Genomic DNA, 21,967 nt, shown 5'->3' with positions numbered 1-21,967 from the left:
CTGTAGATTTATCTCCAATTTGGGTTTGTCAGTTTTTTTTCTCACTATTAAACTGGATAAACTGGCCAGGTGCGGTGGCTCAAGCCTGTAATCCCAGCTCTTTGGGGGGGCTGAGGCAGGTGTATCACCTGAGATCAGGAGTTCGAGACCAGCCTGGCCAACATGGTGAAACTCCGTCTCTATTAAAAATACAAAAACTAGCTGGGTGTGGTGGTGGGCGCCTATAATCTCAGCTACCCAGGAGGCTGAGGCAGGAGAATCACTTGACCCCAGGAGGTGAAGGTTGCAGTGAGCTGAGATCGTGTCACTGCACTCCAGCCTGGGCGACAGAGCCAGACTCCGTCTCAAAAACAAAAACTTGATAAACTGGGTAAATTTTTCTCCACTATTAAACTGGAGTTTTTCTCACTTCACAAGGTGAAGTGTGCCCTTATTGTCACAGTATATCAGGGGTTCTTGATAGCCACATACATATATACACTTTTTATTGGGAATGATACATATGTAGTAAAGTGTTTTACTCTTTGAGAAAAAGATTTTATTTTAAAGTATGACATCCAGTAAAGGGCATAAAGTAGACAAATCTTAAATATATGGCTTGTTGGAAATTTTACTTTTTTATTCACCCTTGTAATGATTAATACTAGCATTTAGAAGATTCCTTGGCTCCCTTTCTCAGTTATAAACACCTTACAACTTTTCTGACTTCTATCAGCATTAATTCTACCAGTTTTGAACTTCATATAAATAGAATTACAGAGTATATATTCTTTTGTATCTGGCCTCTTTCACTCTACGTAGTGTCTGAAATTTGTTCATATAGTTTTACATGTTAGGATATTTTGCCATTGTAATATTTCATTTTATGACTATGCCACAATGTGTCCATTCTCTTTATTTATTTATTTATTTTTTTGAGATGGTGTCTCACCCTGTTGCCCAGGCTGGAGTGCAGTGGCATGATCTCGGCTCACTGTAACCTCCACCTCCTGGGTTCAAGCAATTCTCCTGCCTCAGTCTCCTGAGAAGCTGGGATTATAGGCGCGCATCACCACGCCCAGCTAATTCTTGTATTTTTAGTAGAAATGAGGTTTTGCCATGTTGGCCAGGCTGATCTCGAACTCCTGACCTCAGGTGATCCGCCCGCCTCAGCCTCTCAAAGTGTTGGGATTACAGCCGTGAGCCACCGCACCTGGCCTAAAATACAGCTTTTATATGGGTGCAGAATTGCTATAAGAATATAGACTGTAATATGATTTGAGAAAAAATGAAATCAGTATATGACAACTTAAAAGGAAGGTGGAGGATCTGAAGCTGGAGAATTAATTCCAGCAAGGGATGGCTTGATGATTTTTGAAAGACTTGGCTTAAAACAAAAAAATCAATGTAACAGCAGAAGCAGCTTCTGCCAACCAAGACAAGTTTGCAGATGCCATGAAGGAAATAATTGAGGCTAGACGTGGACGCTCACGCCTGTAATCCCAGCACTTTGGGAGGCTGAGGCAGGCGGATCACGAGGTCAGGAGTTTGAGACCAGCGTGGCGAACATGGTGAAACCCTGTCTCTACTAAAAATAAAAAAATCAGCCAGGCGTGGTGGCACGCACCTGTAATCTCAGATACTCGGGAGGCTGAGACAGGAGAATTGCTTGAACCCAGGAGGTGGAGGTTGCAGTGAGCCGACATTGCATCACTGCACTCCAGCCTGGGTGACAGAGCAAGACATCGTCTCGGGGGATGAAAAAGAAAATCATTGAGGAGAAAGGATAGCTGCCTGAACAGGTCTGTTTGTTTGTTTGTTTGCTTTGAGACAGAGTCTCACTGTGTCGCCCAGACTGGAGTGCAGTGGTGCAGTCTCTGCCTCCCAGATTCAGGTGATTCTGGTGCCTGAGCCTCCTGAGTAGCTGGGATTACAAGGTGCATGCCCCCACGCCCGGCTGATTTATTTATTTTTATATATTTTTTGAGACAGAGTCTCGCTCTGTCGCCCAGTCTGGAGTGCGGTGGCGCAGTCTCGACTCACTGCAAGCTCTGCCTCCTGGGTTCATGCCATTCTCCTGCCTCAGCCTCCCGAGTAGCTGGGACTACAGGTGCCCGCCACCACGCCTGGCTAATTTTTTGTATTTTCAGTAGAGACGGGGTTTCACCGTGTTAGCCAGGATGGTCCCAATCTCCTGACCTTGTGATCCGCCTGCCTCGGCCTCCCAAAGTGCTGGGATTACAGGCGGGAGCCACTGCGCCTGGCCTGATTTTTGTATTTTTAATGGAGACGGGGTTTCACCATGTTGGTCAGGCTAGTCTCGAACTCCTGACCTCAAGTGATCCACCCATCTCGGTCTCCCTAAGTGCTGAGATTATAAGCGTGAGCCACCATGCCCGGCCTGAACAGGTCTTTAATGCAGACAAATATACCCTGTTCTGGGGGAAAAATGCCACAAAGGACATTTATTGGTAAGGAAGAAAAGCAAGCAACAGCATTTAAGGCAAGAAGGGCTAGGCTAATTCTACTCTTTTGTGCAAATGCAGTTGAGTTTATGCTCAAGACTGCCCTTATCTATAAAGCTGCTAACCCCCCCCAACCCCAAGCCTTGAAGGGAAAAGATAACCACCAGCTGCCAATTTTCTGTTGTACAGCAAGAAGGTCTGGACAATAACTCTTTTTCTGGAGTGGTTCCATTGATGCTTTGTTTTTGAATTCATTTTAAAGCTATTTTGATATTGGACAATGCCCTTGGCCACCTAGAACCCCAGGAGCCTAGGATAAAGAATATTCCAGGCCAGGCGTGGTAGCTGATGCTCATAATCCCCACACTTTGGAAGGCCAAGGCAGGTGGGTCGCTGGAGCTCAGCGGTTGGAGATCAGCCTGGGCAACATGGTGAAGCTCTGTCTCCACCAAAATACAAAAAATTAGCTGGGCATGGTGGCGCATGTCTGTGGTCCCAGCTACTTGCTAGGCTGAAGTGGGAGGAGTGTTTGAGCCTGGGAGGCAGAGGCTGCAGTGAGCCATGATTGCACTATTGCACTCCAGCCTGGGTAACAACAGAGTGAGACTCTGTCTCAAAGGAAAAAAAAAGTGGCTTCTTCCCAAACATGAGTTTGCTTTTGCCTAGCGTCTAGGGAAGCTAGTTATAGCTCTTCTCTTCAGCCTGCTATTTTAGGCTCTTCTAAATAAGATATTTTGGAGTAGGTAATTTTGTGGGCCTCTTTGCTGTTTGGCCTAATCTTTTCCTCAGGTTTTCATATGGCATATAAGAGCGAGATGTAGAGGCCAGATCTGGTCTCTAAAAATTGGTTTGAAATCAAGTTACTTAATTCACAATAAAATATGAATGACTAGGTATGGTTCTTTTTTTTTTTTTTTTTGAGACGGAGTCTCGCCCTGTCACACGGGCTTGAGTGCAGTGGTGTGATCTCAGCTCACTGCAAGCTCCGCCTCCCAGGTTCATGCCATTCTCCTGCCTCAGCCTCCCGAGTAGCTGGGACTACAGACACCTGCTACCATGCCTGGCTAATTTTTTATATTTTTAGTAGAGACGGGGTTTCACCGTGTTAGCCAGGATGGTGTCGATCTCCTGACCTCGTGATCTGCCTGCCTCGGCCACCCAAAGTGCTGGGATTACAGGCGTGAGCCACCGCGCCCGGCCTTTTAGGTATGGTTCTTATCCTCCCAAAAAGTACATTTTGGGGAGTATTAGAGATGTTAATTTACCCAGTTCCTTTCTAATTGATAAATTTTTTTTGCATTCATTTTGTATTTTGAATCTGTGCCAAGCCACTGGCAAAATAGAAAAATAATCAGATACGGTTTTTGCCGTTGGAGAATGTGCTTATTGGTAAAAAAAAAAAAAAAAAAAAAAGGCCAGCATTCCACTACTTTTGATCTCATGACACTTTCATATGGATTAACCTAAAAATATCAATACAGGCCAGGCACAGTGGTGCACGCCTATAATCCCAGCACTTTGGGAGGCCGAGGCAAGTGAATCACAGAGTCTAGAGATCAAGACCATCCTGGCCATGGTGAAACCCCGTCTCTACTAAAAATAAAAAAATTAGCTGGGCATGGTGGCGTGCACCTGTAGTCTCAGCCATCTGGGATGCTGAGGCAGGAGAATCGGTTGAACCTGGGAGGCGGAGGTTGCAGTCAGCCGAGATCATGCCACTGTACTCCAGCCTGGCAACAGAGCGAGACTCTGTCTAAAAAAAAAAATCTGTATCTATATCTATCTATGTATCTCTATATATAGATATATCTCACAATGCAAAGTGAAGTTATGGTCTTTAAGAATTCTCTGCCAGAGAAGTAGAGAGTTCTATCTGGTTTTGAAATGAATTTTAAAACAGCTTTTCTTGTCTGTTTTTCTCACTTTTTTTTTTTTTTTTTTTTTTTGAGACGGAGTCTCACTCTGTTGCCAGGCTGGAGTACAGTGGCGTGATCTCGGCTTCCATCTCCTAGGTTCAAGTTATTCTCCTGCCTCAGCCTCCCGAGGAGCTGGGACTACAGGCGTGCACCACCCTGCCCAGCTAAGTTTTGTATTTTTAGTAGAGATGGCATTTCACCGTGCTGGCCAGGATGGTCTCGATCTCTTGACCTCATGATCCACCCATGTTGGCCTCCCAAGGTGCTGGGATTACAGGCGTGAACCACCACACCTGGCCAGTTTTTCTCACTCTTAAAACAGTGTAGCTCTTGTAGCCCTCATACCCCTTCTAAGACTATCTTTTGCCTTTCTCCTCCCAGGGATTATACTTTGATTTGCTAGATGAAGTGGACCTAAGCCTCCATTAATTCTTTTTGTTAGAGCCAAGTAAACACTTATTTGGCCTTTTGTGAATTAGGAATGTCAGTATATAATAACAATGTTTTCAACTTTTAACTATATACTGTTTACCTGTGCTTTTAAATTGGAAGATGGTTGTCTGTGTTTGGAGAAAGTCATTTTGACAGTCTTGGGGCTATATGGGTTTTAATTATTCTTAGTAGAACCATTGCAGATATTTCCCATTAACTTTAATTGCAGTTCTCTGTAGAAAAATTTTCTGAGAACCCAGTGTAATGTGTTCACTGAGCAAATCTTTTTTTCGTTTCATTTCAGTTGGAAAGACATCTTTGATCACCAGATTCATGTATGACAGTTTTGACAACACCTATCAGGTATTTTTGCCTATTTGTTGTCTATTTTGTGTTACAAGTAATATTCAATATTCAAGATATTTTTTAAAAATTATTTACATGCAGTTGTGGATGTAAAAGTACTTTCTGTAATCTGGAAAATGCTGTATAAATACAATGTGTAAATGATTTTGTCCAGTCCTAGGATAAACTTTATCGTTTGATTTCTTTTGTCTCTTCCAAAGTCTGTTGAAATATATCTCCAATATCATCTAGGATGGCATTAGAAGTAATGGTGGATATTCTCTATAGATTTTGTCCAAGCCTAGGATTCTGTGACATTTTTTATCTACACTTGAAATTAAGAATAAATGAATAATGAAATTAGAAATCATTAACAGAAGGATATTTGGCACATTCACAAATATGTGGAAATTAAACAATACACTCCTAAATAATTAATGTCAAAGATGAAATCACAAGAGAAATTAGAAAATGCTTTGAGATGAATAAAAAAGAAAACACAGCATAGCAAAACTTATGGTATACAACTAAAGCAGTGCTATACAAAAAAGAAAAGAGATACTAAATAAATAGCCTAACGTTCTACTTTAAGAAACTAGAAGAAAACTAAACCCAAAGCAAACAGAAGGAAGAAGCTATTTTAAAATCTAGGTGTTATCATTATTCCTGTATGGTGAGGCCAATAGATCAGGAGATGATTGCCATTGAAAAGATAGTTTGTTATACTCACAGATCCTAAGAGAAGAGGGCATGCCATGCCAGAGGGGGCCACATGGGGAAGCACTGGGTCAGTTAAAAGGCAGGTGGCTGGGGAAATGTGGACAAAAGCCTTGATTGTGGTTTTCAGGGGAGGCACACAAGACAGGGTAAGTAGGTTTAGGATTAGCTAGTTCGGATAATTTCAGGGATTCTGGGGTTGAGGGGCTGTTCCTAGTTGTCTAGTACCTGGCCCAGGTGATTAGGGCAGTGTAGTATTGGTCCTCAGTGCCATAGAGGAGGTGCTAGGGTTGGCTTTGGATTGGTTAGTTTGCCTATGAAAGGAGTACTCAAAGGTGAGTTTACTATCTCTAAGGAAAAAGCTAATCCTGGCAGGGGCAGTCCCTCCAGTGTCAACAAGGACTCTTGATGTCAAAACATCAAAACTATGGAAAGTAAAAAGACATGCTTAATACAGAAGTTAATAAAGGTTAAAGCAGAAATATATGAAAGAGAGAACAGAAAAACAGTGGAGGAAATCAATGAAACCAAAAGCGGTTCCTTGAAAAGATCAAAACGTTGATTAACTTTAGCTAGACTGATCAAGAAAAAAAAGAAGACTCAAGTTCTAAAATCAGCAAAGAGGGAACATTATCACCAACCATACAGAAATAAAAAGGGTTGACTGGGCGCAGTGGCTCATGCCTGTAATCCCAGCACTTTGGGAGGCTGAGGTGGGTGGATCACCTGAGGTCAGGAGTACAAGACCAGCTTGGCCAACATGGCAAAACTCCATCTCTACTAAGAATACAAAAATTAGCCAGGCATAATGGCGGGCACCTGTAGTCCCAGCTGCTTGGGTGGCTGAGCCAGGAGAATCGCTTACCCAGGAGGCAGAGGTTGCAATGAGCTGAGATCATACCACTGCACTCCAGCCTGGGTGACAGAGTGAGACTCCGTCTCAAAAAAAAAATAAATAAATAAAATAAAATAAAAAAGGGTTATAATGGAATGCTGTGAACAATTATATGCTAACTAATTAGATGACAGGTAAAATGGACAAATTCCAAGAAAGACACAATCTACTAAAACTATCTCAAGAAGAAATAGAAAATCTGAATATATATATAATAAGTAGAGAGAATTAGTAATAAAAAAACTGCCCACATAGAAAATCCCAGCATCAGATAATTTCATTGGTCAATTCTATGAAACATTTGGAGAACAATACCAATACTTTGTAAAACTCTTCTGAAAAATAGAGGAGAACACTACCCAACTCATTCTGTGAGGTCAGTTACTCTAATATTCAACCCAGACAGAGATATCAAAATTAAACTACAGACCAATATCCCCTATGAATATAGACACAAAAATTGTCAACAAAATACTACCAAACTGAATCCAGCAACATGTTAAAAAGATATACACTATTATTTTTATTTCATTTATTATTATTATTGAAACAAAGACAGACTTGCTATGTTGCCCAGGCTGGTATTGAACTCCCGGGCCCAAGCAACCCTTTTACCTTGGCTTCCCAAAGTGCTGGGATTACAGGCATGAGCCACCACACCTGGCCTATGTGTCATTTAACAAGTGGAATATACAAAAAGCAATAAACATAATACATTCTTTGAATAAAATAAAGGACAAAATCACATGATCATTTCAATGTACACATAAAGAGCATTTGACAAAATCCAGCAGCCTTTCGTGATAAAAACATACAACAGCAAACTAGGAATAGAAGGAAACTTCAAAATGGTAACGAGCATCCATAAAAATGCCACATCTAATATACTTAATGTGAAAGGCTGAACGCTTTCTAAGATCAGGAGCAAGTAAGGATGTCTGCCCTCACAACCTACACAGTTTCAATACAAAAAATCAAAGAACAAACAAACTAAAAGGAATAAATTAGTAATCTTAAGAGCAAGTACTTTGAGGCACTAAGCACATTGTAAATCTTTTACCATGTTAACTCTTTGAAATTTTTTTTTATTACCACTACTTTTCAGTTATGAAATGTTTTTGTTAAACAATTGGGGAGCATAGATTTAAATTGCCTTGTTAAATGAATTAAAAAAATTTTAAGTTAAAAAAAGAAAACAAGTTACTCTTAATCTACTTATCCATTTTATATGTATTGTAGTTAGCATAAAAACTTGATTTCATTTGTCATTCGGTAGATTAAAGAAAAAAACTTTATTTCAATTGCTTTGTCTTTATAATATAGCAAATGTTAATCTGATTAAGGCTGTCACTCATTAACTGCTGCTGTCTTGATTATTAAACCATTTTTATTTTTCAGAAAGGTTTTTAGGGTAATCTTAAAATCTGAATCCTCTTAGTATGTATTTTTCCACATTTGAAGTATTTATTTCAGGAATATGGCTTCTGAATTGAATCTTCCTGAAAAACAAAAACATGGGCATTTCTTTTCTAGGAAAGCTATGTAATGAGCCTTAGAGTTGGAATCACCTTTATTTATGTCTTAGTTCTACCATTTAGTAGTTGGATGGGTTTGGATCAATTACTAAATTTTTCAGAATACGTATTTTCACATCTGTAAAGTGAGAATCATAATCCCTATGGATGGTGACTCCATTCTTTTTTGGGGGGGAAAAAACGTTCTTTTTTTTTTTTTTTTTTTTTTTTTCCAAGAGATGGAGTATTGCTTTGTCGCCCAGGCTGGAGTGCAGTGGCATGATCATAGCTCATTGCCACCTTGAATTCTTGAGCTAACGGGATTCTCCTGCCTCAGCCTCCTAAGTAGCTGGGACTACAGGTACACACCACCACTCCCAGCTAATTAAAAAAATTTTTTTTTTGTACAGATGGGTTTTTGCCATCTTGCCTAAGTCTTGAACTCAGGCTCAAGAGATCCTCCTGCCTCAGCCTCCCAAAGTGCTGGGATTACAGAGATGAGCCAACATGCCTGGCCAAAAGCTCTGTTCTTTTGTGATTATTACCATTTACCATTGAGAACAACATTGATTGTTTTATTTCTTTCTTTGAATACTTTAGCACTTGTTTTCATAGTACTCCTCCTCATTATAACCTGTCAGCATTTTAGACAACTGTAACGTTCACATAGACAATCTACTAGCCTCCTGTACTTTTCGTTTCCATAATCTCAGACCTTCTCTGAAAATCATGTATTCTCTTCTCAGACCGCAATCTTGTATCCTTCCAATTTTTTTATTCAGGTACTTTTACTATAATAGTTTCTACTCCAGTGGTTTACATCAAAACCTTCAACCCATTAATTCCTCCATGTTGTTTTTATTTTATTTTTTCATTTTTTAAAAATAATTTTTCTTCTAATTTTTTTTTTTTTTTTTTTTTTTTAAGACAGGGTTTCACTCTGTCACCCAGGCTGGAGTTTAGTGGTGTGATCTTGGCTCACTGCAGCCTCCATCCCCCCAGGCTCAAGCGATTCTCCCACCTCAGCCTCCTGAGTAGCTGGAACTATAAGTGTGCACCACTATGCCTTTTTTTTTTTTTGAGACAGAGTCTCACTCTGTCACCCAGGCTGGAGTGCAGTGGCGCAATCTCGGCTCACTGCAAGCTCCGCCTCCCGGGTTCACGCCATTCTCCTGCCTCAGCCTCCCATGTAGATGGGACTGCAGGCACCCACCACCACGCCTGGCTAATTTTTCGTATTTTTAGTAGAGACAGGGTTTCACTGTGCTAGCCAGGATGGTCTCGATCTCCTGACCTCGTGATCCACCTGCCTCGGCCTCCCAAAGTGCTGGGATTACAGGTGTGAGCCACCGTGCCTGGACTCTTTTTTTTTTTTTTTTTTTTTTTTTTTTTTTTTTGAGACGGAGTCTTGCTCTGTCGCCCAGGCTAGAGTGCAGTGGCGCAATCTCTGCTTACTGCCTCCTGGGTTCAAGCGATTCTCCTGCCTTAGCCTCTGGAATAGCTGGGACTACACACGCGCACCACCACACCCGGCTAATTTTTGTATTTTTAGTAGAGACGGGGTTTCACCATATTGGCCAGGCTGGTCTCAAACTCCTGATCTTGTGATCTGCCCACCTCAGCCTTCCAAAGTGCTGGGATTGCAGACATGAGCCACTACACCTGGCCTTTTTTGTATTTTTAGTAGAGATAGGTTCTTGCCGTGTTGCCCAGACTGATGACAAACTCCTGAGCTCAAGGAATCCGGCTGCCTCAGCCTCCTAAAGTGCTGGGATTATTGGCATGAGCCACCGTACCCGGCCCTTCCATGTTGTTTTTAAACATCGGGTCCTGTGTCTTCTGTTTTAACCTTTCTCCTTTTTTAGCTTAGACTCCATGGGAAATTCTTTAACTTTCTAGCCTCTTGATATGGTTTGGCTACGTCCCCACCCAAATCTCATCTTGAATTGTAACTCCTGCAATTCCCACATGTTGTGGGAGAGATCCAGTGGAAGATAATTGAATCATTGGGGGTAGTTTCCCACATACTGTTCTCATGGTAATGAATAAGTCTCACAAGATCTGATGGTTTCATAAAGGGAAACCCTTTTCGCTTGCCTCTCATTCTCTGTTGTTGCCTCCATGTAAGAAGTACCTTTCGCCTTCCACTATGATTGTGAGGCCTCCAGCCATGTGGAACTGCAAGTCCATTAAACCTCCTTTTCTTTATAAATTACCCAGTCTCGGGCATGTCTTTATTGGCAGCGCCGAAACAGACTAATACACTTCTCTTTGGTTCAATCACATATGCTTGGCAAAATTCACGTTATGAACCCAGTCATCTCATTTCTCCTCATTGGTTCTTGAATACATTAATGTTGCTAGTGTCAACTAGGTTATCAGTTTACCAAGCACTCTTTGGAGTAACTATTTCATACTAACTCTATACTCCTCAAAACCTAACTTTACCACTTTTACCACTCTTCTTTGACCCTTACTTTGAAGACCTTGTTTCTTAGAGAAATGGAAAGTATAAGGCAGGAATGCCCGTATTTATTTTTCTTACCACGTCATCTGGGTACATGTAACAGTATTTATACCAATCCTCTTTCATTCCAGTATACTGCAGTAAATGCCTTCTTCCTATCAAAAGCCAGTCCCTAACTGTGCTAAATCTTATCTTCCCTGGCATTTGTCATTCTCAACATCTTCATTTTTCTTTATTTCCTGGAGTTTTTGTTATGTACCAGGCACTATTCTGCATCTTGGGTATATAGCATACTGCAGTGAACAAACCAACCAACCTTACTCTCATGGAACTTCTAGTGGGGAGAAGTTGGACAGTTAACAGTTAATCAAATAATTTATTAATCTAGTCAAAAGTGCTATAAAGAAATACATTTAGGAGGCCAGGCGCAGTGGCTCACGCCTGTAATCCCAGCACTTTGGGAGGCCAAGGCGGGCGGATCACGATTTCTGGAGATTGACACCATGCTGGCTAACACGGTGAAACCCCGTCTCTACTAAAAATACAAAAAATTAGCCAGGCCTGGTGGCGGGCGCCTGTAGTCCCAGCTATTCGGGAGGCCGAGGCAGGAGTATGGTGTGAACCCAGGAGGCGGAGGTTGTGGTGAGCCGAGATCGCGCCACTGCACTCCAGCCTGGGTGACAGAGCGAGACTCCGTCTCAAAAAAAAAAAAAAAAAAAAAAAAAAAAAAAAAAGAACGAAATGCATTTAGGAAAACATGATCTTAGCATGATAATGATTGTGGCCTTTATAGTACTACCTAGCTGCATAATTTGTAAGTCACAATTTGCTATATTCAGAGAAGGAAGAGAGTACTGTTCTTGACTTACATACTATAAAATTTACTTATAGTTATCTTTGTGATGTTGCCTATGTATATCAACAAATGTACTTTGATGTTCGAATTAATACATTCTCAAGTGAATGTTTTTGTCATGGAAGAGAAAATGAAGTGTTCAGTGGGATATCTTTTTCTTTGCTTTTGAAGTCACCTTTTGAATTGCTGTTGTTTTACATTCTTTACATAGCTGTTCTTGAGTGTGAACTTTCTGCAGCCTATATGCAGTAATCCCATATTAAGTCAAAGTGAATGAGAAATGCATAAGCGTTTATATGGAATTTGAGAAACAGTTCAATTTTTTTCTTTAAAAACCTATTTGTTAGAAATATTTGCGCTACAGGAATTGACATACATAAAGTTTGTGGTGTTTTATTTATGTAACTAAAAATATCTTATATATTGAAATGCAAGGTACTGGTTTACAGTATATAGATATGTGGGTAGGAGTGGTGAGAGTCATTTTCTTAGCCTTTGTTGAGTATCCTATCTAAAAATATCGACACCATACGATAATATTTTCTATAGTTCTTTTCCTGTTTTTTTTTCTCTTATACTACTCTCTAACATACTATTTTACTTAATTAGCTTATTGTTTGTCTGTCTTAGCAGACTGTAACCTCTGCAAGGGCATAGATTCTTGTCTGCTTTTTATTCTTTTACCACAGGATTCTCAGCTCCTAATGATGGTGCCTAGTAGGCAATCAATAAATATTTCTTTCGGCCAGGCACAGTGGCTCATGGCTATAATCCCAGCACTTTGGGAGGCCGAGGTGGGCAGATCACTTGAGGTCAGGAGTTCGAGACCAGCCTGGCCAACATATAGGGAAACCCCGTCTCTACTAAAAAATACAAAAATTAACCGGGTGTGGTGGCGCACACCTGTAGTCCCAGCTACTTGGGAAGCTGAGGCAGGACAATTGCTTGAACCTAGGAGGCGGAGGTTGCAGTGAGCCAAGATCACCACACTGCACTCCAGCCTGGGTGACAGAGCAAGACTCTGTCTCTCAAAATAAATAAATAAAATAAAATAAATAAGTAAAATAAATCTTTTTTTTCCCCCCAGTATTTGGAAGGAATAGAGTTCAATAAATATTCCTGATGAATATGGACAGGTTTACATGATTTTTAAATGTGTTCTGTCCAATTTGGGTAGAGACTAACTGCATGTTTGTTCATCACTCTTGTACCTTACACAGTATTTGCAAGTACGTGCTTAATAAATATTTGATGAGCAAGCTGGGCACATTGGCTCATGCCTGTAATCCCGGCACTTTGGGAGGCTGAGGTCGGGGGGGATCACTTGAGGCCAGGAGTTCAAGACCAGCCTGGCCAACATGACGAAACCCCATCTCTACTAAAAATACAAAAAGTAGCAGGGCTTGGTGGTGAATACCTGTAATCCCAGCTACTTGAGAGGCTGAGGCACTAGAATTGCTTGAACCCAGGAGGCAGAAATTGCGGTGAGCCAAGATCATGCCACTGCACTCCAGCCTGGGCGACTGAGTGAGACTCTGTCTCTAAATAAATAAATAAATAATTGATGAACGAATAAATGAGAACTAAATGGGGCAATGTGTATAAATCGGCACTTAGTAGATAATCAATTTATGTAATTTACTGTAGCTTTCATTCTTGAATATGTGTAAAAACATGTAAAGACTTACCAACATTGCATTGGTTTTTCATGTAAGGATATTATCTTTAGGCAGGGTGCAGTGGCTCGTGCCTATAGTCCCAGCGCGTTGGAAGGCCAAGTGCGGAAGATCTCTTGAACCTAGGAGTTCCAGACTAGCCTGGACAACATGGCAAAACCCTGTCTCTACAAAAAAATACAGAAATTAGTGGGGCATGGTGGCATGCACCTGTAGTCCCAGCTACTCGACGGGATTTCTTGAGCCAGGAGGTTGAGGCTGCACTGAGCCAAAATCACACCCCTGTATACCAGCTTGGGCAACAGAGTGTGAGACCCTGTCTCAAAAAAAAAAAAATTATTTAAATTTTATTTACAGAAGCATCAGAAAAGAATAAAATACTTAGGAACAAATTTAACAAACAGCATAAGACTATAGAAAACACTGCTGGGAGAAATTAAAGGAGACACATGTATTAGTTTGTTCTCATGCTGCTAATAAAGAGATAACCCAAGACTGGGTAATTTATAAAGGAAAGAGGTTTAATAGACTCAAAGTTCCGCATGGCTGGGGAGGCCTCAGGAAACTTACAATCATGGCAGAAGGGGAAGCAAACATGTCCTTCTTCACATGGCAGCAACAAGGAGAAGCACAGAGCAAAGAGAGGGGAAATCCTTTTATAAAACCATCAGATCTCGTGAGAACTCAACTATGACACACACAAAATTCTATTTTCCTGCCAACAGAAATAAAATCCCCAACTGATGGACCACTTTTCTGATCTAGTTTTTAATTGTTTTTTAGGAACTTAATTCTTAGTGACTCATATTTTAAATGCACAGACTCAGTTTCTGTTTTAAGGAATATGGCACAAAGATATTTAGGGAAAAAGTATGTATGTACACACACATACACGCATATACATAGTATATGTGCACACAAACATTAATGAGGTGGTTAAACTTCTAAAATAGAGTCCATATCAACATCCTCTTTCTGGGGTCATTTGTCTTTCTTCCATTCTTTTTATTTATCTCCCCTAATTAATATTGGACTGGTTTTTAACTTGTATACTTTTTTTCCTTTCTTTTTTGTAGTCTGCCTTCTTTCTATTCTCTTACTTCACCATTTTCTCTTGATAGGGAAAACAGCAGCCAGGCAATAGAACTTTACATGTGTTTTCACCACAGAAGGAAGCTATCATTGTGTGGTACAGAGGAAAACTTGTTTTCCTTACCTAATGACTTTTATTTTATATTGGAAAAATCATGTCTGTTATGGAAAGTTATGATGTTTGTGAGTCTCTGGCTGTCTATGGCATTAGGACAGTTGACAATATATCAGCAATATTTTATAAAACTGCTCTTGGGGCAAATACCATTCTGAGTGGAAAACAGATACTCAAACTAAAGTTCAAATACAAATATTTAAACCAAAGTTACCATTATCGTGTTATTTGTAAAATGAGAAAAATAGGGATGAGAATAAGCTACCTGGCAGGAATGTATAAAGATTAGAGATGTTCATGTAGAAGGCTTAAAACAATCTCTGATATGAAGCAAGTGCTGAATACATGGAAATCATTATCACTGGAAATTTTGTTTGTCCTTAATTGACTATGTTGTATTGATTTGTTTATTCATTATTTCTTCCACAGTCATGAGTCCCATTTGAATCCTAAACTGCTGGCCACCATTAAACTGTTATTATTTGTTAACTTGTTTGTTTTGTTTTACAGGCAACAATTGGCATTGACTTTTTATCAAAAACTATGTACTTGGAGGATCGAACAGTGAGTAATATTTTCAGTGTGCAATTTTCTGCAACATTCCAGGTTAGAAAACTGCGATCAAAGTTATCAATGATTGTCACCATAAGAAGTACTTAGCAAAGTTACCAAAGATAGTTTACAGTTGTTGAGAAAAACTCTTATTACCGAGCGAGTAGTACTTGGCAGTCATCTTGATTTGGAAAAATGAAAACAAAGAGCTTTACAGAGAATTAAAGGAGAATTTTTATGAAGAAATTAAAGCTACTAAACACCTAAATGCCACTCTTGATTTCAATTTGTGAACTTCAAGATTTTTTTTGTCAGGATAGGATGCGTATCAAAGTGACTGACAAAAAAGAAGTTATGTGGGCTGGGTGCGGTGGCTCACACCTGAAATCCCAGCACTTTGGGAGGCTGAGGCAGGTGGATCATCTGAGGTCAGGAGTTTGAGACCAGCTTGGTCAACATGATGAAACCCCGTCTCTATTAAAAATATAAAAAATTAGCCAGGCGTGGTGGCGGGCGCCTATAATCCCAGCTACTTGGGAGGCTGAGGCAGGAGAACCGCTTGAACCCAGGAGGCAGAGGTTGCAGTGAGCTGAGATTGCGCCATTGCACTCTAGCCTGGGCAACAAGAGCGAAACTCCGTTGCAAAAAAAAAAAAAAAAAAAAGTGTATTTATTTGTTGGATTTTTGTCTTTCATCCTTTGGAATGTTTTCTTTAAATACAGTGTAAAATCTGTATTCTAGCCCACTACCCCTTGAAGACATACTTGTCACCTAAACAGTGAATATCTTAAATGCAGTATTTTGAGACCTGCACCCAAAAACATTATTTTATTTCCAGTGTTATTTCTTATGTGTTTTTTTTTTCCTGAATATTCTCTTTTATGTTTTGATATATAGCATGTCATTTCTTAAAATTTGAAAGCGGCTGGGTGCGGTGGCTCACGCCTGTAATCCCAGCACTTTGGGAGGCCAGGGTGGGCAGATCACCTGAGGTCAGGAGTTCAAGACCAGCCTGGCCAACATGGTGAAACCCCATCTCTTCTAAAAGTACAAAAATTAGCTGGGCGTGGTGGCAGGCGCCTGTAATCCCAGCTGCTCGGGAGGCTGAGGCAGGAGAATCGTTTGAACCCGGGAGGCAGAGGTTGCAGTGAGCCGAGATCACACCACTGCACTTCAGCCTGAGCGACAAGAATGAGATTCTGTCTCAAAAAAAAAAAAAAAAAAAAAATTGAAACCTTGGAAACTACTTTATCATGATGCAAGAACTTGATACTTGTTTTTAGGCTTTTCTTCCTGTAATATAGATATGAGATAGTACGTAAAGACATTTTTATGTAGGGCTGCAAAAAGGTCTTCCTCCTTTTTGTTACATTATACACACTCGCATATTCTGGGGAAAAATGTATGGGAGAAATACAAGCACAGTAGTTAAAGACCCGGTTTCAAAGCATTCTAGACCCAATAGGAAAGAGACACATTTTAGCTTGAGAGAAGCTTTCAAAGAAGCATTATTTCCTTTACTCTGATAGCTTAGGCTGCTCATTGACATTTACCTTAGGTTTTTTTGTTTTGTTTTGTTTCTTTCTCTGTGTTTAACCATCAACAGTCTACTTTTTGCCACCTGGAAGGCATAGGGATTCAAATAGGTTTTAGGTAGGGAAAAAGGGAAGCCATATTTCTGATTCTGTGAAACTTTTCCCAGTGGCATTTTCCAGTCATTTGTGTTTGGAGTATGCAAATTTTTAATATTTCTCCCTTTTGAAAAAGGAGTTTTGTGTTATTTTCTTTCCTCACTCCCTGCAACCTCTTGCATGAGTCTTCTTTCTACTTCCTTCCCACCCTCTCCCTTTTAAAAAAAACATTGTTTCTTTTTTCTTTTTAGTATTAGTTTGGTTTTTTTTTTTTTTTTATTTATTTTTTCCCATCTCACAGATCAGGCTTCAGCTGTGGGATACTGCGGGTCAGGAACGTTTCCGTAGCCTCATTCCCAGTTACATCCGTGATTCTGCTGCAGCTGTAGTAGTTTACGATATCACAAGTAGGTATATTGCAACGGGTTGACATTTCTTATTTTTCTTGCTTGTTTGACTGATTTTGTTGTTAGGTACGATTGCAATTATGGGACACAGCAGGTCAAGAGCGGTTCAGGAGCTTGATTCCTAGCTACATTCGTGACTCCACTGTGGCAGTTGTTGTTTATGATATCACAAGTGAGTGGAGGGAATTATGCATTTCTAATCTTCTTTCAGCCTTTAGCTTAGCTGCATGCATGTTCTTGTCTTGTGCTTGTTTTCCTTACTGGCATGTAAAAATAAGTTTTATCATAGTAAATTACATACCAGCCAGGTCAGAAATATTTGCTTTGGTGTTTATACCAATATGCTTTATATGTAACTGTGCCAGGTTTTTTGCCCCAGAAATTTTCTTTTGGGTCCAATTATGAATCCTCTTCAAGGGTTTCTTAGTATCCTGTTATTCGTAAACCATACCATAATTATAGTTGGAGCAATGTTTCTTTGATCTCAGATTTCTCTAAAATAAAATAATCTGCATTTAAGTCTCTTGCCAAGTTTTCCAAATCCTCCAAGCTTTCTATTGAGGCTATTACAAGCTTCTGCTAGCCAGCTTTTCTCTGCTTTCCCCTTCCAGCCGTTCTCTCTCTGTAGAGGAAGACAGAGAAAACATAATGTACAGTTTTCTATTAATCTTTTTTATTTGAATCATATTTTGGTTCTGTGACTGATTTATTGACTTTGTTGCTAACAAATTACACTTTCATTTCTCTGCAAGAAAATTTTAAATAGGAGGTGAAACAACTAGTAGTCTTTTTCTTTTTTCTAAAGATTGAATAATGCCTGTGACCTTTTAAGTGACTGTAAATTTTCCGTGAAGCATTGGTGACTGACAAGAAAATGCTTTCTGATTGAAATTGCCTTTGTAAATTGGTTTATGACATATATTAGGCAATATTAAACATTATTCCATATAGTGGTTCATAATTTATAGGAAAACCAGGGTCTTGAACTCCTGGGCTCAAGTGATCCTCCTGCCTCAGCCTTCTAAAGTGCTAGGATTAGGCCGGACACAGTGGCTCACGCCGGAAATCCCCACACTTTGGGTGGCCAAGGCAGGCGGATCACCTGAGGTCAGGAGTTTGAGACCAGCCTGACCAACGTGATGAAACTCCATCTCTACTAAAAATGCAAAATTAGCCAGGTGTGGTGGCGCATGCCTGTAATCCCAGCTGCTTGAGAGACTGAGGCAGGAAAATCTTTTGAACCTGGGAGGCGGAGGTTGCAGTGAGCCGAGATCGTGCCATTGCACTCCAGCCTGGGCAACAAGAGCAAAACTCCGTCTCAACTACAACAACAACAACAACAAAAACCAAAGTGCTAGGATTACAGGCATGAACCATTGTGCCCAGCCCAGTATCTGGGGCTTTCTTTTTAAATTTTTAAAAAATATGTACCACACTACACAGATGTAGTATCTTGGGCTAAAAAAAATCTTAAATAGACAAAGGAACTATTCATTTGGACTAGTAATACTGTTACTATACATTTTTGCATATCTCCTCAATTAGGAATCGTTATCTAATAACGAATAATTGTGCTGGCAAAATTAGAAGATTGCATTCAAGGACTTTTTTTGAGATAGGTGCTATATGCAGTCTTTCTTCCTTTGCACCTTTACTTTGGGTTGCTGTTTGTTTTTAAAAAAAGAGGTATGTTCATATTGTGCATTGACACGTTTTGTAGCTTTAAAATGTTTGTGCTTACTTTAACCACAGCAAGTGAAACCTGGTGTATTTTTTTTAAATCCACAAATGTGATTCAAATATTAGTATGTTGTTTAGCTGCTTTAATAAGTGTTGAAGTACTCCACTTAGAATCCAACACTAGAAAAGATAAATTTTGTTACAAGCGTTTCTGATGCATTAAACAAATAAACTTTAGGTTAAAGTGATCACAAACTGAGGAAGCAGTGCAAACAGTGGTGTTGAAAGCTATTGAAAGGCTTTACAAATTTTCTGGATGTGTTGGGACTTACTGGCTGACATACTTTGGAAAATGCTTTCTTTGTCATGTTTGGTATGTGTAAGTGATCAAAAAAGCATTGTGGCAATGTGACACCATATTATCTGCCATAGCTGTCCTTATATTTCAAAAAGTTTTTTTTTTTTCAATTAAATACTACATTGCACTCATTTGGTCGTGTTCAAAAAATTTTTAAACTACTCTAAAAGGAACCTTGAAGATTTTATTCTTGTAATTTGTTTAAATTGCTGACAGTTGTAATCAGATAAAATGGAGTCATGTTGCAGGCACATTAAAAGTGGGGTACTAATGTGCCAGCCCCCTTCCAACTTCCAGGGCTTTTTTGGAGGGAGGTGCGCACCACCTGGGGAGGCATTTTTCAGCAACACTAATCTCTCTGTCTACCCTCCTATACCAGATGTTAACTCATTCCAGCAAACTACAAAGTGGATTGATGATGTCAGAACAGAAAGAGGAAGTGATGTTATCATCATGCTAGTAGGAAATAAAACAGATCTTGCTGACAAGAGGTATGGAGTTATTTTATGTGTGTGTAATGTTTGATTTCTGTGTTATGCAGCCTTTTATTTTTGTTCACTGAAAAATTGTTTTGAAAGGAGACATGCTTAATCCTTAAGTTTATGTCCTCCCCTGCTTTTCTTTAGCGTGGGAACCTCAAATATAAATGTAAATATTAAACACCCAGTCCTTAAGGGAAATGAATTTTATTTTGTTTAAGCCCATGTGTAAATAACTCTCGTGCAAGTTTGTTTAGACATGAAGCCGGTAAATATTTTGCATTTTTTAGATCTCATAAGCATGAAAAGTGTTTTGTTAAAGAGCAAACCATTTTGGAAAAACCTTATCTTTAAAAATTGTTCATAATGATTAAATGCACACTCTTTTCTTAGTAGTCTTCTTATAAACATTCGTTATAATTCAGTGGTGTGGATTTTTGTTTTTTGGTTGTTGTTTTTAATTGTGTGGCTGAGCCAGACTGTGTAGTTGCACTGAATAGCTTGATTGTGATACCTTAGTCAAATGAGCAAAGTGATATTCAAGTCACAGGATGCAAAATATATTAACATTCACTGTAGAACCCATGGCTTGAATCTTTGCTTTCAGCATTCTTAAGCGATTTACTGCATATTCTTTCTGCTTTAAATAGTTTTGACTATACTACTTAATAGTAAGAGCTTTTACTATTTATTTGTTTATTCATGAGATGGATATTGAAATTCGGGTAATGAACATGTGATATTAATTCAAGTGTTGCAAAGAAAGCCAGTGTTAAAAGACTTGTGGAGATGTGAAGCCCATTTCTGCCCATGGCACCTCAGTTAGAATTGTTAGTACAGGCCGGGCGCGGTGGCTCACAACTGTAATCCCAGCACTTTGGGAGGCCAAGGACGGTGGAACACTAGGTCAGGAGTTCAAGACCAGCCTGGCCAAGATGATGAAACCCCATCTCTACTAAAAATACAAAATTAGCTGGGCGCTGTGGCATGCACCTGTAATCCCAGCTACTCGGGAGGCTGAGGCAGGAGAATCACTTGAACTGAGGGAGCGGAGGTTGCAGTGAGCTGAAATCGTGCCACTGCACTCCAGCCTGGGCAACAGAGTGAGACTCTGTCTCAAAAAAAAAAAAAATAATAATTGGTAGTACAGTTGCAAAAAAGTCTTTCTTAATTTAAAAGTAAATTCGAAATGATTTCATCTTTTCTTTATAAAAATCTGTTTTGGACATGAATTGCTATGAAGGAAATTTTCACTATTTTATTTATCCTCACTCTAGAGACTTTGTAGATACTTTTTTTTTTTTTTTTTTTTTTTTTTAGATGGAGTCTCATTCTGTCGCCCAGGCTGGAATGCAGTGGTGTGATCTCAGCTCATTGCAACCTCCACCACCTGGGTTCAAGTGATTCTTCTGCCTCAGCCTCCTGAGTAGCTGGGATTACAGGCGCCTGCCACTGCGTCCTGCAAATTTTTGTATTTTTAGTAGAGACGAGGTTTCACCATGTTGGCCAGGCTGGTCTTGAACTCCTGACCTCGTGATCCACCCGCCTTAGCCTCCCAAAGTGCCAGGCGTGAGCCACTGCGCCCTGCCAGTACCTTTATTTTATTTATTTATTTATTTTTGAGTTGGAGTCTCGCATTGTCACCTGTGTTGGAGTGCAATGGCGCGATCTCGGCTCACTGCAACCTCTGCCTCCCAGGCTCAAGCGATTCTCCTGCCTCAGCCTCCCGAGTAGCTGGGATTACTGGTGCCTGCCACGATGCCCGGCTCATTTTTTGTATTTTTAGTAGAGACGAGGTTTCACTGTGTTGGCCAGGCTGGTCTCAAACTCCTGACCTTGTGATCCGCCCACCTTGGCCTTCCAAAGTGCTGGGATTACAGGCATGAGTCACCACGCCCGGCCTCTTCATTTTTAAATAGAAAAATTGCATATCTGAATTGTTTCCCTTTATAGCCAGAGTTATCTGAGGAGTATGCTTATAAGGATTTTTTTATTGCGTAATATTTCAGTTGAGTGCACAAATGGTAGAAACTTATCAAATTATATATATATTTTTTGTTTGTTTGTTTGTTTGTTTTTGAGATGGAGTTTCGCTCTTGTCGCTTAGGCTAGAGTACAATGGCACAATCTTGGCTCACTCTAACCTCAGTCTCCCAGGCTTAAGTGATTCTCCTGCCTCAGCCTCCTGAGTGGCTGGAATTACAAGAGCTTGCCACCACATCTGGCTAATTTTTGTATTTTTTAGTAGTGACGGGGTTTCACCATGTTGGCCAGGCTGGTCTCGAACTCCTGACCTCAGGTGATCCACCCGCCTGGACTTCCCAAAGTGCTGGGATTACAGGCATGAGCCACCACGCCCTATCTAAAATTATATTTATAATAATTCTTCTT

The 21,967-nt window shown here is 40.0% G+C and overlaps 1 protein-coding gene across 4 annotated transcripts in view; it reads left to right on the top strand.

The window, feature by feature from the left end:
* The window catches only part of RAB6A (RAB6A, member RAS oncogene family), a 94,107-nt gene that overhangs the window by 29,314 nt on the left and 42,826 nt on the right, over positions 1–21,967 (top strand). Inside the window, exons 1-5 of one of the 4 annotated variants that reach the window (XM_063641393.1) lie at positions 3,534–3,650; positions 4,394–5,155; positions 14,980–15,033; positions 16,954–17,059; positions 19,477–19,588. In XM_063641393.1, coding sequence (XP_063497463.1) covers positions 5,057–5,155; positions 14,980–15,033; positions 16,954–17,059; positions 19,477–19,588 — 371 coding nt within the window. In that variant the 5' untranslated portion in view covers positions 3,534–3,650; positions 4,394–5,056. Of the gene's footprint in view, positions 1–3,533; positions 3,651–4,393; positions 5,156–14,979; positions 15,034–16,953; positions 17,060–17,125; positions 17,232–19,476; positions 19,589–21,967 lie in introns of those variants that run through there. The other 3 variants (XM_055282921.2, XM_055282920.2, XM_055282922.2) reach the window with 3 other exon arrangements.

Source organism: Symphalangus syndactylus, chromosome 6 (assembly GCF_028878055.3).
Source record: "Symphalangus syndactylus isolate Jambi chromosome 6, NHGRI_mSymSyn1-v2.1_pri, whole genome shotgun sequence".
NCBI classification, from domain to species: domain Eukaryota; kingdom Metazoa; phylum Chordata; class Mammalia; order Primates; family Hylobatidae; genus Symphalangus; species Symphalangus syndactylus.
The sequence above is the reverse complement of the archived record's forward strand: the minus strand, read 5'-3'. Positions and strand labels throughout refer to the sequence as shown.